The sequence below is a fragment of the Sinohyriopsis cumingii genome, chromosome 1 (assembly GCF_028554795.1).
Source record: "Sinohyriopsis cumingii isolate HCF-2022 chromosome 1, ASM2855479v2, whole genome shotgun sequence".
NCBI lineage: Eukaryota > Metazoa > Mollusca > Bivalvia > Unionida > Unionidae > Sinohyriopsis > Sinohyriopsis cumingii.
The window spans coordinates 153131151-153147919 of NC_142961.1; the positions used below are offsets into that span (position 1 = coordinate 153131151).

General features: G+C 35.6%; 3 protein-coding genes across 11 annotated transcripts in view; 1 reads left to right on the top strand and 2 right to left on the bottom strand.

Moving 5' to 3' along the window:
* The window catches only part of LOC149808176 (mu-type opioid receptor-like), an 85899-nt gene extending 75122 nt beyond the window's left edge, over window positions 1-10777 (bottom strand). Inside the window, exon 1 of the mRNA XM_089974164.1 lies at window positions 10759-10777. The gene's annotated coding sequence lies outside the window, so the exon portion shown is untranslated. The remainder of the gene's footprint in view (window positions 1-10758) is intronic.
* LOC149808178 (uncharacterized) overlaps window positions 1-16769 on the top strand; it is a 19428-nt gene continuing 2659 nt past the window's right edge. Inside the window, exons 1-2 of one of the 9 annotated variants that reach the window (XM_089974214.1) lie at window positions 1-448; window positions 6580-8439. Coding sequence is in view for 2 of the 9 variants with exons in the window: in XM_089974272.1 (XP_089830398.1) it covers window positions 8265-8439 (175 nt within the window). In the remaining 7 variants the exon portion in view is untranslated. The other 8 variants (XM_089974221.1, XM_089974281.1, XM_089974230.1 and 5 more) reach the window with 8 other exon arrangements.
* Window positions 15260-16769, bottom strand: part of LOC149808179 (uncharacterized) — a 19370-nt gene continuing 17860 nt past the window's right edge. The window contains exon 6 of the mRNA XM_089974189.1: window positions 15260-16008. Coding sequence (XP_089830315.1) covers window positions 15998-16008 — 11 coding nt within the window. The 3' untranslated portion in view covers window positions 15260-15997. The remainder of the gene's footprint in view (window positions 16009-16769) is intronic.

Sequence of the window (16769 nt, forward strand, 5' to 3'; positions counted from 1 at the left end):
AATTGTTAATGGTATACGCGGTATTTAAGCGGCAACGTCGAAGTCGCACTTTATTTACAAGGTGTCAGAAGTGTGTCTTTAAGTGTCAAATTTTCACCCATTACAAATAATACCACTAACTTTAGAAAGGGTGAAATTCTAAGTAATTATGCTGTGTCACTTAGAGTGTATGCGTCAACAGGGAAGGACGTACATTATGGTCGCAGTTGTAATTCGTTGTTTTCTTTAACACATTTGGATTTTGAAGTTGTGATTTTGAGTAACGTAACGGTAACGTTTGAATACTCAGTGCCATGTATCTGTTCCGACATCATCACCAAGGAAACTGGATGCCAGATATTCAGGAATATGTAATAGCTGGATGCACTTATTGACACCAGTATTTTGTGACAGTGGCACACAAAATGTATACGATTCCAGGCCCTAAATTGCAACGTATTTTTTGCTGGTAAAAGAAACACCATCAGATCACTGTCATATTACTTGGAAGGAACTCTTTAGAAAATCTCAGCCAAATTAAATATTTAGGCATCAAAATTACTCGAATCTGAAAATCATCACATTTAAGAAATATGCACTAAAGTAAATGGGTTTTTTTCTCATTATTAATTGAAGGGTAATGTAAATAAGATTAACATGATGGGTGGGTGTTTTTTGCCAAAGATCGTACGTAATAAGTAAAATGTTATAAATTATTAACTCAGAATCCTTTAATATTCAGAGACAAGCTTCTTTGCAGAGAAGGTATTTAAATTAAAATGGGCAATTTAATCTTGCTTTATATGTAATAGATCATGCATTGGGTCAATATTTGGTTATTTTATTATAATTACCTTGTTGCATGAATACTTAGTAACAGGTGTTAAATTTGTCATGAACAATGTGCCTGGCATACAATGCATGTGGCAGACATCACCATGCCATGTAGGTTTTCAGCTGCATGATACATATTTACATAAAGCAGGTGAAAGGCCATGATGTCACAGTACTCACTATTAGAAAACCTGCATCAGCTATTTAATCTTAAGCGATCCGAGCGGTAATGCTCCATCCTCCCACCCCATCCCATTTTGTAACTGCTAAGTTAGTCATAGGAACACCTTATCAACTGATCATCTTCAGTGTGTATGTGTGATATGGATATTTAATTTAGCTTGAACAGTTTTTCTCAGTCATATTGCTTCAATGTCTGTAGTGTGGCAGTTCACTGTAATGTCTAGTACTGAGGCATCATGTCGCAGACATGTCCCACCCAGTCACATTATCCAGACACCAGGCTGACTAGTCCTTACACTAACCTCTTAATGGTGAGTGCCAGGTGAAGCAGCTGCTAGTACCATTTTTATAAATCTTTCATATGACTCGGCAGGGGTTCAAACCCATGACCTCCCGCATCCAATATGTATGATCTAACCAGTTACGCTACTGTAGCAATCTGATCATCTTTTGTTCTGTAACAGGTGGTTTCTATGAATGCTAGTAAGTAGTTTTGGTGCATCAAGAGCACTTGGATAAAGTTGAGTAGGTCCTTGGTTTTGAATCCTTCCAAATGTTTTAGCATTAATATTCTGTACAGAGATTTGTTTGGTTCTACGTGAGTTCAGTGAGTTCATGTGATTTCTTGCGATGTGAATGCTGACTATTTGTGGAGAGTTATCTTGAATTAAGGAAATTAAGATGTAGCATTAAATATCTATTTATTTTGTTCAGTAACTTCATTTTTTACAGGGTTAATTAGAAAAGTAATTAAAAAGTCATTTAGTGCATCAAAATAGACTATACATGATACAATAAGCAGAAAAATCTAAATCCATGTGTTGAATACAATTATTTCAATATGCACACAATTTCATGATTATAAATTCCATAAATTACATTGCTGTCTATGGAATTCCAGTCAAAAATTCACTCAGGAACCTTGAATGAGCAGCAAACAATTTCATTTGTTCCCAGTCTAAAGTAAATTGTTGCTCAGTTGACATATTTAGGTCTCTTACTAACAAATTTAATCATTTTATCCAGTATTCCAACATATAAACATGTGAAAAGAGTATGTTTGGTATGGGAAATAATACAGATTTCAACTGGACTTATCTTCAAGGTTGCAATTTTGTTATACAACAATTATTTATAAACTTTCAACAGTATTTCATCATTTTTAAATGTTAATAATATGAAACAAAAATATGTAAACACATTAGTCTAAATAGACTATTTTGAACCCTATTTTCACCCACTGTTGGGGCCCTGAGTGGCTGAGTGGTCTAAAGCGCTCTCCGTTACGGATCACTGCCATCTTACTTCTGTCTGCGTGGGTTCGAGTCTAGGATTCGGCCAGTGTGGGTATGTGAGAAAGCTTGCCAGTAGCTTCTCGTGGGTAGGTGGTTCTTCCCGGGGTTTTCCTGGGTTCTTCCTTCACCATTAATACTGGCTGCCATGCATAGCCTATCGTGTGCTGAAAAATGGAGTTAAACCCCACAACAACAACAATTACCCACTGTTGGACAGGTAATTTCATCCAGATATTAGGGTTTATCTTGGAGCCTGACATGTGATTAGTTGGTGCTCACCATGTTTGTATTTTGCATAGTTAGAATTTTAAAGAAGAAGAATTTTCCCAGGTGTCCTAAATGGTTATACTGGCTATTTAAAAAGGACCTTTTATATCTTAGGTATTACTCAAAGAACTTTTAATTCCCTTTAGTTTGGTGTATGATTGATGGGTGTAATATGAGTTATAGATTATACAGCTTGGCTTTACTTCAAATGTGCACCTTTCAAAAAACTGCTATGCTAGCTCTGCTTGGTCATTTTTACTTCCTGGACTTCAGAGGTAAATTGTAAAAAATATAGCCGATAGTTCTTTTTACATTTTATATATTTGGTAATTCATACATTCCACTTTCAGAAGCTGTTTTGTCTAGTCTGGCAATTTCATTTTCCCTATTTTAATAACTGCTATAGATAGTGTACTTTAGACTAATGGAGGCTGATTTTTTTAGCCCAAGGGAGCAGTCATTTTAGTTTAGTTTGTTTATTATTTAATTTGTTTATTATAAGAAACTAGTCTGGTGTAGAAAATATTTAAAAAGTATGGTTGCCTGTCAAAAATGGGGTGGTCAGATTAAAACCCTTTTGTTAATTCCAAATTAAATTAAAAAGTGATTAATCATTTAGTCAAAGTTTGGCTTTGGTGATTTTGCAAATCACACCAAACTTCATATTTACACTTTTTATTTTTCATGATGACATCTGATCTGATTGATGCTTAAATTAAACCTTTAACATCAAAATCTGGTTGTTGGGCTGGGTTTTGACTAACTAAGTTGCTGTGCTTTAATTTTAAGTTTTCTTAGCTACTGGCTTATAATTTTTTCTATCCATATTTACTGGTTTCAAAATAAGTGTCCAGTATTGAATCATTGGAGAGTAAAAATTGGGATCTGTCTGATTTGTTAAAGGTGTGGGGTGGCCGGACTAAATGGTAGCGGACAAAATGGTATGGACAAAATGTGAAGTGGACATAATGGTATTGGACAAATTGGTATGGATAAAATGGTACGGACAGAATGGTACTAGGATTAAATGGTATACAGGTAGACAAAATGGTATGGATAAAATGTTGCATACAAAATGGTATGGGACATATGGTACATATATTAGAATTTTGCTTGCTAATGAAAATAATAATTACATAAAATCATAATAAAATTTACATTTTATTATTATAGTAAAATATTCATGCATCCATAAACTAACTGAAAAAGAAACCAATACAAATGAATTTTATTAAATTCGTGTAACTTCGGAAATGTTAATTGTATTTTATTTAAAAAAATTAAGTGAAACTGCAAATAACGAATCTACAAAATGCAACGATACCAAATAGTAATTCAATGCAGTTTTAATGAATGAAAAAAATTGCAACAATTTTGAATCAACAAAATCAGTCTTCCATTACCTAAAAGCAATTTATGTCAATATACCTGTGCATTCAACCCATACATAAACTAATGGACAATGATTATTCATATCATCTGAAATAGAGTTTATGTTAGCCTCATTTTTAAATCAGACAACTAAAATTAACTTTATGATGACCTTCATCAACCTGGCTTTCTGACATTGAAATTAAGCTTTTACCATGAAGCCTAGGAATAACTTGATCTAGTGTTTGTCACACTTTGATGCTCTTTATTGCTTTCAAAAATAAATTTGTCTGTTGTTTTTTTTTACATTTCGTATTAATAAAATTGTAGTCGTACCATTTTGTCTATACCATTTAATCCTAGTACCATTTTGTCTCCACCATTTTATCCATACCAGTTTGTCCAATACCTTTACGTCCACTTACCATTTTGTCCTAGTACCAGGTGTGGGCTTTCTACAGTGCTTAACTATTCTGATTTCATGATAGTACATCAAGTTGTTGAAAATTGTTGAAGCATTTACTTTGGAAAATACAATATATCTAAGGGAGAGCGAAGGGTTCAATTTTAAAATTGGAAACTTGAGGACATATTTCTCCAAACACTGACAGTCAAAATAAAGGAAATGGTGAACAGTTTGAAAACTGATAATGTAGAACTGAGAATGAAAGTCGAGGAGTAGGGACTGACACTGCAGAGAGCTTGGTTATGAGTGGATTTTGCACGTGTTGCTAGCACTCACTATTAAAGAATACAATAAGTATCTTAAAGTCTGTGTAATCAGATAGTTGTAAACTCATCTCAAAATGTACAACAATATGGTATAGAGGTAATTTTGGTAAGGGTCCAAAACTCGTGTATTAGATAGCAAGTATTGGACAGAATGTGTTTCAGAATATATTTTTAGACAGAAATGCCAAAGCATTGTCAGAGCAGTGAGATTTTGTGATCCTATTTTTCCAGATATGAGTCTTGTAAGTGCATTTAACTGGATCATTATGACAAGTGTGTGCGTGTGATTAGGATTTTTAGCTTAGCTTTAACAATTTTTTTAGTCATATCACTACGATGTCTGCAGTGTGGCAGTTTATAGTGATGTCTAGCACTGGGGCATCATGCTACAGACATGTAGCATGATGTCCCACCCAGTCACATTATCCTGACACCAGGCAGACCATTCCTAACAATAAGCTCTTAATGCTGAGCGCCTAGGAAGGCAGCTGTTAGTATCATTTTTGTAAGCCTTTGTATGACTCAGCAGGGGTTTGAGAACCCATGACCTCCTGCATCCAAGGCGGACGCTCTAACCACTAACCCACGTTTATGACAAGTATTTTTAAACTGATAAAAAAATATGATGTTGAGAATCATAACATGCTTCTAATTATTTAATTTGCTTTGATCTGACAAAATGAAGTGGACTTTCTGGTATATTTTAATAATGACTAGCTCTTGGTTATTGCTGTTTTTTGTCCATTTGCTGTAAACCTTGTTTCTTTTGTTGATTTTAATTGGACGTAATGGACTGTGTCATGCTGATGAAATGAGAGCTGAGTGCTTTTACTTTAGGACATACTGAGGCAGCCAGCTGTAAATGTTGAGATGTACCCATAAGCAGTAGCAGGCTAAGGGGTATAGAGCCTTGTTGCATGTAATAAGAGACAACTTTTGAAAGCAGAAGCTCAGTGGTTAGTCCATCAGACTGACTAAATGTAGCAGCTCAAATCCAGTTATAGAATCAGTCTGAGGGAGTTGGCATTGTGCATCTTTTTGCAAGGCACTTTACTCCATTTGTACTAAATGAAATGCTTGTATTGCTGTGCCATGAAACTGCAAACCAAACCATTTAACATTATTAGGATCATGCAAGACTTGTACACTGATATGTTTGTTAGAGCATGTGTGGCATCAGGTGGAGACAATTCCATTTCGACCTGGTTGACTAGCAAGGGTGATGCAAGGAGACTGGTCCTAAACTTAAAATTCTCTAATCACCCAAACAGCAGGAATAATCCAAGGATACATGCTTAAAGGTATAGATGTACACAAAAAGAAAAAGATTGGGGACCAGTTGATATGGGAATGACCATTTTGTTTCCTTTTAGAGGAGGCTATGGCTGGGATTTTTTAAAACAGATAAGACCCCTGGATAGCTTGAACAAAAATTGCTCTGATTTATAGGGAAAAAAAGAGATTAACATATCTATTAAATGGTCAGTCACCAAGTTCTTTTGGAAAGAATACACCTTTCCAACTGCAGAATAAGCAGAATAGCCAACTTGTGAAATAATGACACAGTATAAGCTGACATGTGCAGTAGTAGATTAATTTCTATGCCAGGTACATAACAATTATCATCATTTGAAAATTGTGGTATAAAAATCATTGTCCATTTTTTGAGTTTGTATGTAAGCTTTGAGTTACGTCTTGCAGAAGTTACTGTGCATAATATCTCTCTTTTTCACTTCATTTTTGCATAATGGAAACCCTTGTAGAAACATACATATGATGCCCTTTTTAATGGAAAAAAAAAAGAAAATTTGAAATTTTTACCTTTTTGCAGTGTCGGTAGATGTTTATTCTGTTCAGTACATCAAAAGATTAATCAGAAAAGTAAACATTGATTTTATATGGTTTGTATTATATACAGATAGAAACTGGGGCCTCGAGTGGCTGAGTGGTCTAAAGCATTCTCCGTTATGGATCACTGCCATCTCACCTCTGTCTGCATGGGTTCGAGTCTCGGATTTGGCTAATGTGGGTATGTGAGAATGCTTGCCAGTAGCTTCTCGTGGGTCATTGGTTCTTTCCGGGGTTTTCCTGGGTTCTTCCTCCACCATTAATACTGGCCGCTATGCATAGCCTATCGTGTGCTGAAAAAGGGCGTTAAACCCTACAGCAACAACAACAGATAGAAAATAATTTTAAGCAAAAAGAACCACTAGAAGACCAGTATTGTGTAGTATTCTGATCCACAATAGTTATATCACCACCATGGCAACCATCTTGAAAATCGTGTTATCATTACTACTTCGAAACAGAAAGCCGTATTATGAGGTTTTCACCAGAAGATTTCTTAAGATGTTTGTTTCCTGAATCAAATGGTGCCAATCATGTGATGTCCAGTATGGCCATTATTGCTACTCGTCTTAAATGGCAGGTGATCAGAAGAGTTATTGCAGTATCTAGTTGGTCCTAAATAAAAATTATACAAACTGACCCTCAGTATGGCCAGTATGGTGGTCATTTTTAATATTGTTATTTATATTTGTCCCAAATGGATATCCATTTGAAAAACCAGTATACTTCTATGAGACCTGGCTGGCCCAAAGTGATAATGGTGTCATTTGTAAATCCAATATGACACAAATTCAGTCTTGAAATTTTGTTAGGAAAACTTAAATGTGAAGCTGTTTGCTCCATGGATAAAGATTCTAAAGTTATTTGCTCCATGGATAAACTCCATGTAGTCTTTCCAACAGCCAGGGTTTTTCCTACTTTTTATCTGACTCCCTCCTTTATTCAAAATGGTCTAACTGGCCCAGAATGAATTAGACACCTTTGACGTAGTATTGATTCTTGCTGATACCACTCAAATCTGGAATACACATGGAATTATTGTCATATCTCCCATAATAATCACTTCTTTTTAGCAATCACAATTTCTCAGCCAGCTTGTGGATTTCACTTAAGGGATTTTTCTTGGTTTGCAGATGTGGTGTCAGAGGCCTAAGTATTTGGGAAAATGGCAAAGAAATTAGCAAAAATGAAAGTGTTTTAAGTAAGAGGAAATAAGGTCCAGTTATGTCTTCAATGCTTTATCATTGTTTTTGTTTTACAACTGTGGTCTTTTTTATTTTTAAATAAGATTATAAGCATTTCCAGATAAATGTGTTTTTTCATCTGAATTGGGCATTTTCAGATCAAAATTGAGAAAATAAACATCATTTTAGGTTTGGAATAGTGCCTTGTATTTGGTCCCCAAATTGAACAAGATGAATTTGTATCATACTTTGCTGTACCTTCCTTCAGCATTTATAACTATTTTGTAAATCCCAAGAGTGGCAGCTTAGTAAGGGGTTGTACTTTGTAACCATGATTTCTTCATTATTTCAGTTTATCCTTGTGCATATACAACAAGGAATCCTGATTCTAAAAGATCTCTGATAAATCCCTATGAAAACTCTATGCACTGGTCAAAGTGCCATCACAAAAAATCCTGACATGACATTGGTTTCCCACTTGCAGTAAAAAGATGTCCTATTTTTGTGTTGGGCAATGTGGTTTGCATGGGGTTTGGGGGGACACTGTAAAGTACTATTATGATGGGTATTTATGATTCTGTTTCAGGTAATTGGAGGCAGTGCAGCAAAGAAGTATGGTGGAAAGAAAATTCTTCTTATATCAGTATTGATGTGGTCCATGTCAACATTCATTGTCCCATTTTTTGCTCATTCGGTATTTGTTTTGACACTTTCACGTATGGTGCTTGGATTCAGAGAGGGTCTTGGTAAGAAAGTGATATTTTATTGGCCTCTTTCAAACTCAATCCATTGTTTTTCTTAATACTTATAATAACAGGTTCTACACCTGTGATACGAGTCACATCTGACTGCACATTAAATCAGTTCTTTATTCTGTTACATGTGAGAAATAAACTATATGATGTATTAAACATAAATTAGAAATCTTAGATTTAGTGATACAGTATGAGTGTGTGTGTGTGTTTGTGAGAGAGGGGATCCTGATATAACACACATCTTTTCATTATACTGCTTAAATTGCATCTCTCCTTCTAATACATTCCCCAATCACATGTTATATTAGAAATTTTAGCCTGCTACCTCACAAATTGATCCCTACTAAAAGATGAAAATTGTCTATTCCCTGTTCCAAACAGACCAAAGGCAATAACTCTTGCCAATTGCCTCCCCTTGGCACCACATTGTACAGTTTATCATATGACAATCCAAGCCATTTTTGTGTTCTAATTGAACCACCCAGCATTTCTTTTGTATCTATTGTGTGGGTTAATCATTAAGATGCATGTTGCATACTTTCATTTTCCAATTTCTGACAAATTTGAGTGATTTTGTCACCGTTATGTACTGTTCTTTTAAGACCACATCTACAAGGTCATTTTTTATTAGCACAACTTTGACTTTTTTTGTTTGTTCTGTTTGTAATGGACTTGGTTTTAGTGAGGTAATAACATGCTGCATTGCAAACTTATGCTTTGCTTCTTGTGTAGTTTCAGGAGAACAGTCAATTGAATACTTGAAATGCGTAAGTTTAAAGTATAGTCTATAAGTTTCAAATGCATCACTGTCTTTTTCATTCTTTTGTTAGTAACTGGGAATATATTAATATTAGTGAGTTAGTAACTTGATGAATTACTAATTTATGCTTTGTGTTCTCTTCTTGTGTATTGTCAGCAGAATGACATTTAAATGCTATATAAGCAACTTCAGAGCATGTAAGTCTATCTTGTCTCTTGTTTATACTAAGTATGCACCATATATGGTATCACGGTACCAATTGTTTTTCCATATACCTCAATGCTAATGTTTTGTGAAATAAATATACTTTCTGTCCTACTTGGGCATGCATGTCACACACTGTCATATAGAACAATGCTAGATTGTCAATTTGACAATGACATAACCAGGTACTCCATTGCATTTAAGAGAGATAACTCTACTGGAACTAGACAGGGGTAAGAGTTATCTAGTCACAACAAGCACATTTTCAGCCATGTGTACCATATTTTAAAAAAATAAAAAATACAAAATATGATCTAGATAGAAATTAACACAAACTCGCATGTTGCCAAGAGGCTCAACATTTTGTTAAGCCAAACAGAAAGTACAACTCTTACATAATGCACCAATCACAGCTAGTGTTGTTCTTTAATTCTGAATACAATGTTCCATACACCTTAAGCTACGCCCACCTGGACTTGCGCAATTGGTACCGTTATACCTATAGTAAACCTTAATTTTTCCAATAATCTGTGAAATAGTTCGGGACTGTATAAGTAACAAATATACTTAGTCTCACTTGTGAAAAACAATTTGATGAGGTACTAACCTATGTCTTGTATGAATGTATATAGAAATGTCATTGAGCTGTTTGAACTATTGTTTTCATACTTTTGCTTCACCATCAAAATCATCTTTTGAAATAAAATGAATTCTTTCAACTATGAGTTGTATCTTATTCCTATCAGCACTTATTGAACTTCATATAGGTGATATGGGATAAATCACATTATGTCATATTATGTAATAACTAGGTCATAGGTCAATCTACCAAATAGTATGTACCTGTCCTACTTCAAAATGTACAATTCACCTAAAAGAAAGGAATTTATATTTGTTTGGTAGGTGCAGAACTTAACATCAGAGACAGGTGGACATGACCCAATCTTATTATAAAGTATAAGCTTTGACCACTTTACACTATCTGCGGATACAAGAGGTCACTAACCACCAGTCCTCACACAAAGGTCCACCTACCCATCCTCTTTGTAACACAAATAGTAAGCTTTCCTCCTTTGTAATGTGAATAAAATTGTTTCAATAAGCCAATCAGTCACCAAATATAGTAAATCACAGCTTCTAAGTGGTTATGTTGGATTGGGGGTTGAAATTAGGGGAATAAAATACAGAAAAATGCCAAATATAAACACTAAGTATAGCACATCAAATGGAGTTAAAAACAGGAGGAAAGTGTTTATCTAAAAGGGAGAGGTAGCTTATGATAAAGGAATTAAAGGAGGCAAAATCAGCAATGCGAAAATTGAGAAGTGAAAGTTTGATGACCTTACCTTGGACAAATATATGGGGCAGGGCCCAACAGGTCCAAGGACAGCCCAAAGGCAACTGTGCTATAACATCCCTTACAGGTACCCAAATTTCAAGTGAAGTTGTGTTCATTTCCATCTAATATGAAAGGGTGAGTAATTTAGGTAATATAGATACATATAAAGTATATTTCTTCTACATAAGAATTTAATAATAATTGGCATAAGATAGAGAGAAACTTATCTCAGATCCAAACAGAACATACCTTATCAGTTTTTAAACTTGTAAACTTTACTGTGAGAAATTATTAAATTGCTTCTACTTACATTTGCATCAAGATAGAGGGCTAATATAATACTTCACAAATCTTCTCTTTATTTTCATAACCAGTCACTGAAAATGTGAGATTTTATTTCCTTGAAATGTTATGACTGGTGTAAGGGAGATAACTGAATGATATACATAAGGTGTGGTAACTTCTAATACAGTATCCATGTAATATAGATGAGTTCATCAACAACCTGTATTAACTTCATTGCAATTAAATTATCTCAAAATACATTACTGATAAAGTGAGAACCTAACATTTAGACTCCTATTTAGTGGAGACCTCAAGAGTCATGTAATTTTAATTTCTAAGATGACGCAGCTATTTCATATCACATAGTTCATATTTTCTACAATGCCAGCATGTAGAGTGCAGCCTTCCATAACCATGCAGGTATCATCTCATGCCAATTTGGATTCTTGAGATGGGATGCAAAGTTTCAAGAACAGTGTGGATTTGAATGGAATGAATACGCACTGTGTGACTAAAATGGTTATCATTCTGTAATGTTGGACCAAACATGGAAATTCCACAAGAGCAGCTTGACAGAAAGAAATAGGATTAATTGAAAGTCAATAGCAGATTATAATTGGGCTTATACAAGTGCCCATGGGAAATGCTGACTTAAGGAAACTGTTCTTGTTTGTTGGTATTCACTGCTACTTCAACAAAAGGGAATGCAAGAGAACTGAACTAACTACATGAACAATTTCAAAGCAGGATAGTGTAAAAAAAAAGGACAATTAGAGCAGGACAATTCAAATCAAAGTGGGAAGAAATACCATATCCTTAATAAATTACCTAAATATTATTCATGCCAGAACATCCCACATGGTACAAGTGATCTATCTACAAGTGTACTTAGAGTGTTCTCTATCCTGGTTTATGGCATGCCTTACAAGAACAAGATAGCTGTTTTTGTACACATGATTTTTCATCTTTTGCAGGTAAAATAGCCAATATTTGGCCAAAATCAACTATATTATGTTTACATAACTTATTTTGTTGCATGCATTTCAATCTAGGAGGTAACAGCACATACATAAAGGCATCAGGTAACACAAGCCTATATCTATCACAGCTATAGTTATCAAAAGTCCCCATCCAAAGCCAACTTGTGCTATTTTCTGAAGATTTCATACATTTTATTCTTAAAGACCTTTCAATATTTGACCAGAACTGTTCAGCACACATTTGTTTTCCTACATCAAACTAGTATAGTTCATAAATGCCGCCCACATGTATGCGTTTCTATGGATACACTGTGAGGCTATTCTTTCCTTTAGGTATCACGGTACCAATTGTTTTTCCATATACCTCAATGCTAATGTTTTGTGAAATAAATATACTTTCTGTCCTACTTGGGCATGCATGTCACACATTGTCATATAGAACAATGCTAGATTGTCAATTTGACAATGACATAACCAGGTATTCCATTGCATTTAAGAGAGATAACTCTACTGGAACTAGACAGGGATAAGAGTTATCTAGTCACAACATGCACATTTTCAGCCATGTGTACCATATTTTAAAAAAATCATAAAAAATACAAAATATGATCTAGATAGAAATTAACACAAACTCACATGTTGCCAAGAGGCTCAACATTTTTTTTAAGCCAAACAGAAAGTACAACACTTACATAATGCACCAATCACAGCTAGTGTTGTTCTTTAATTCTGAATACAATGTTCCTTACACCTTAAGCTCCGCCCACCTGGACTTGCGCAATTGGTACCGTTATACCATATATGATATGCAGCATATATAATACATTGTCAGAGGAAGTCTAGGCTACTTACAGTATTTGCTAGTTAGTCACTTACTGACTTGCTGGTCTAAAGCTATGCTGGTCTATGCTATTAGCTAGTTAGTCACATACTGACTTGCTGGTCTATGCTATTAGCTAGTTAGTCACATGCTGACTTGCTGGTCTATGCTACTAGTTAGTTAGTCACATACTGACTTGCTAATCTTGGCTTTGTTTTCTCTTCTTGTGTCATTTAAGGAGAAATGTTTACTAAATGCATGAAATTCATGTTCAGAGCAATAATCCATTTGGTATTAAATATGAAGGAAAGCTGGAGTAAGTCAAGGAAAAATCTCTCTGTCCATCCAGCCCCTTGGAGCAGCCGGTACCAGTGATAGCTAGCTTTTGTTCAGGACATTTATAGGGTGTTTGCTACTTCAGAATGCCCTCCATCCCTTCAGCTAGTCTAAAGAATCAGTAAATCTTGATGAGCCAGTTTATTCCTGTTATATCATGTATCTGAGATTCACGTTACTCAAACATTGTGATACCCTCCCTTTCCAGACAACCCAGTTCAGGTCACCATTGCTCTGGAAGAAGAATAAAAGAAGTTCGGAGGCAAGCAACTAAGCTCAGCCCGTCCACTTCACTGCTCAACCCACACAGGCATTTGGAACCATTCCTCAGGCAGTATGAAACCGAACTACAGAAGTCGCAAGAAACTGATTTTTGAGCTCACTGGACCTCCCCATTACTTCAAAACAGGGGCAGTGGGGATCCAAGTCATTCAGAGGGGTTTCAGGTTTCATTCGTCAACAACCCCCTCCCCTCCCATCTTCTCTCTCCTCTTCATGGATGCACCATCAGATCAGGAGAAGGATGCCTTTTGACAACAGAAGATATGGTCGCTTATCAAAAACAAAAACAGGTGGTGGAGCTTGTGCAAGGACCAAAATCCTTGGGGTTTTATTTAAGGCCGTTTCTTTCAGAAAGCGAACAGGTAGAGAGCATCTTTGACTCGAGTTGCCTCAAACAATTCATTGTGCCTTCCAAAATCAATATGGAGACGGCAAGTTTAATCCGCCTCTCCCTCTGACCAACGCATATTTCACATCGCTGTCCACCATATGTCATGAACATTTTTCTCCATTTTACTTACCTCGACACAGTTTATCTGTTCAAGGTTCTCCCTTGGGCCTCAATAAAAGCCCTTGGGCTTTTTCCCATGTCTATGGATTACATTGTCCCCTATTCTAATCAATGTCATCTACATTGATGGCAGTGTCCCTGGATGACATCCTCCAGAAATATATGGTAAGTTCTATTCTACTGCAAGTCAGGAACAATCTCTTCTCTTTTAGATCATCCAGGCTTACTATTGAGCTGGGAGAAGTCAGACCTCCATCCATCTCAGAATTTTGTCCCTCTGGATATGGAATTTAACCAACAGGAATCTGGTGTGACTTTCTTTTGTTCACGTACTCAGAATTGTCAAACGTCAGCGAAAGAGTGTTTTTTTTTTGCAGCTCCTCGGTTTATTCATTTTGGCAGCTGACTGTATTCGAAGGAGAAAGCAAATTTTAAAGTAAATTATCTTTCTTCCTAGAATACTTATCCATTAGTATCTTGCTCAGCTAAATCTAGTGACACCTGGGGTGCCAAGGGGACATAATGAGCAAAAGTTATTGTCTTTTTTCTATTGGAAATAGACAGGAAAAGATTTTCATGTTTTAATTAGTCTGGATTCGCGAGGTAGCAGGCTAATATTTCTTATGTAATGTGATTGGGTAAATAATCTCAGACAATCATAATTTACTTAAAAATTTGCTTCCCTATGTAATGTACCTCAGTATAAGGCATCCTTGCTTAAAATGTACACTTGTATAGATCCTATGAATAGTGTATAGTGAGAGACCAGAGTACCTCAGTGTAAGGCATCATTGCCTATAAGACAGTGCTTTCATGGGTCCCATTAATATGAATAGTGGTATGGTGAGGGACCACTTTACTGTGTACAGGCTACCTCAGTGTCAGGCATCCGTGTTAGTAACACAGTACACTTTTATGGTTCCAATAAATATCATTAAAGTTAGGGACTAGTGTACTTTGTATACTTTACCTCATTGTAAGGCATCCTTTCCTTAAACACTTATTTAATGGTTCCCATGAATATCACTATAGTGAGGGACCACTGTACCGGGTACATTGTACCTCAGTTTAAGGCATCTTTGCATATAACATAGTACAATTTTATGGCTTCCATAAACAGCATTATAATGAGTGTGCACTATAATTATGAATAGCACACACAGCATCTTCAGTCATGCAGGGAACACCTAAAATGTGCAATCTGATGGATGGGAGATACATAAAATAAACAGAAAAATCACATTGGCTCCATGGTCTTAAACTGTCAGTTCTTTTTCTCCAGAGGCTTACACTCTACCGATGAAACTCATAGTTTATTTCTGTTGCTTTTGTGGCTGCAGGTGCCAGGATCACTAACAAATAGTTAGCAATGAAATGTTTCATTTTAAGTGTTTTACAAATTACATGGTTTCTTTCCTCTGAAGAGAAAATTTATGATTGTTTTATTGTTCTTAAATTGCTGTAGATTAGATCTAGATATAACATTAGTACTCAAGACTATTACAATTTTTTTTATCATAATTGTTATCGTAATTCCCAATAGACAGTTCAGTAGTCAAAAATCAATGTTTCAGTATCCCACTGAGTGACATGAAGGCAACAGGTGGATCTTAAAATAACTAAGTACTAAATCATTGACCAATACAAAGAGTAATTTTTGTTGTAATTTTTGTTTCAGGCCTACCAACTATTTATCACATTTTTTCTCATACCATTTCTTGTGAAGAAAGATCAAGAGCTTTTGGTTACCTTGTTGCACTGGGATAGTGTCCATTTCAACAGCTGCCATAGTGTCAATTTCAGACAGCTGCCATAGTGTCAATTTCAGACAGCTGCCATAATGTCAATTTTTGAAGAATGAATTGCTGCTTTTCTTTCCTAATGGATGGTTGTATGAAAAGGGGGTATTCACTAAAAGACTTCTTATGATTGGTCCAGAATCAGAATGTTGGTGATAGACATCCAATATGGCTACCATCCTGAAAATCTTGCTGTTATTACTTCACTTGACCAGGTTGTTGAAGCTTATGGTTCATGGTTGATCTGAAATTTTAAAGTGTTTGCCAGTCATTAGGATCACCATGGTAACCATCTTGAAAATCTTATTATTTCTGAATAGAGAATTACTCAGAGATTTCTTTTGATGTTAGGTAGGTTTTCATGAAGACAATTGTACCCAGATTTCCAACATGATGGCCATTGCAGTCATCTTAAAATCTGATCACTACATCCTCTTGAAGGTATGGTGATATCATCCTTGGGCTTTCATTGAAATAATTTTCAAAAGATGTAGTTGGTTCTACATGAAAATGGGCCCCATATGCTCACCTTTGTGGATTACTCACACATCGAACATCTGTCTATGCAAGTGTGAGTTTTGGTTCTGTTAACAGTGGGAATGTGATAAAGCTTGCCAGTTCTTCCACCATTTTCCTGGGTTTATCCTAAAACTGAATATTTTGGCCACCATAAATAGCATATTGTATGCTGAAAAATGGCATTTAACCATACCAAGCCAAAATGAAATTGATGCCTTTGTGATCTCGTAGACTGGGAAAAATCTTGTTATAGCTACTTTTCTTAAAGGAATAGCTAGTCTAGTATGTTTCTTTGGGGCTTGGACTTGGAAAGATATCTTCAAGCCCATGGCATTCTGTCAACTCTTCTCAGCTAAGAATACCTTGTGTTTCTGATAGGAGGCACTTTTCTATATCAACAACTTAGGTCCTTGAAATAGTCAGTCAGGCTTCTTGGGGCTTTCAGCACAAAAAATATAGCAATATGTAACTGGATATGAAAAAGAA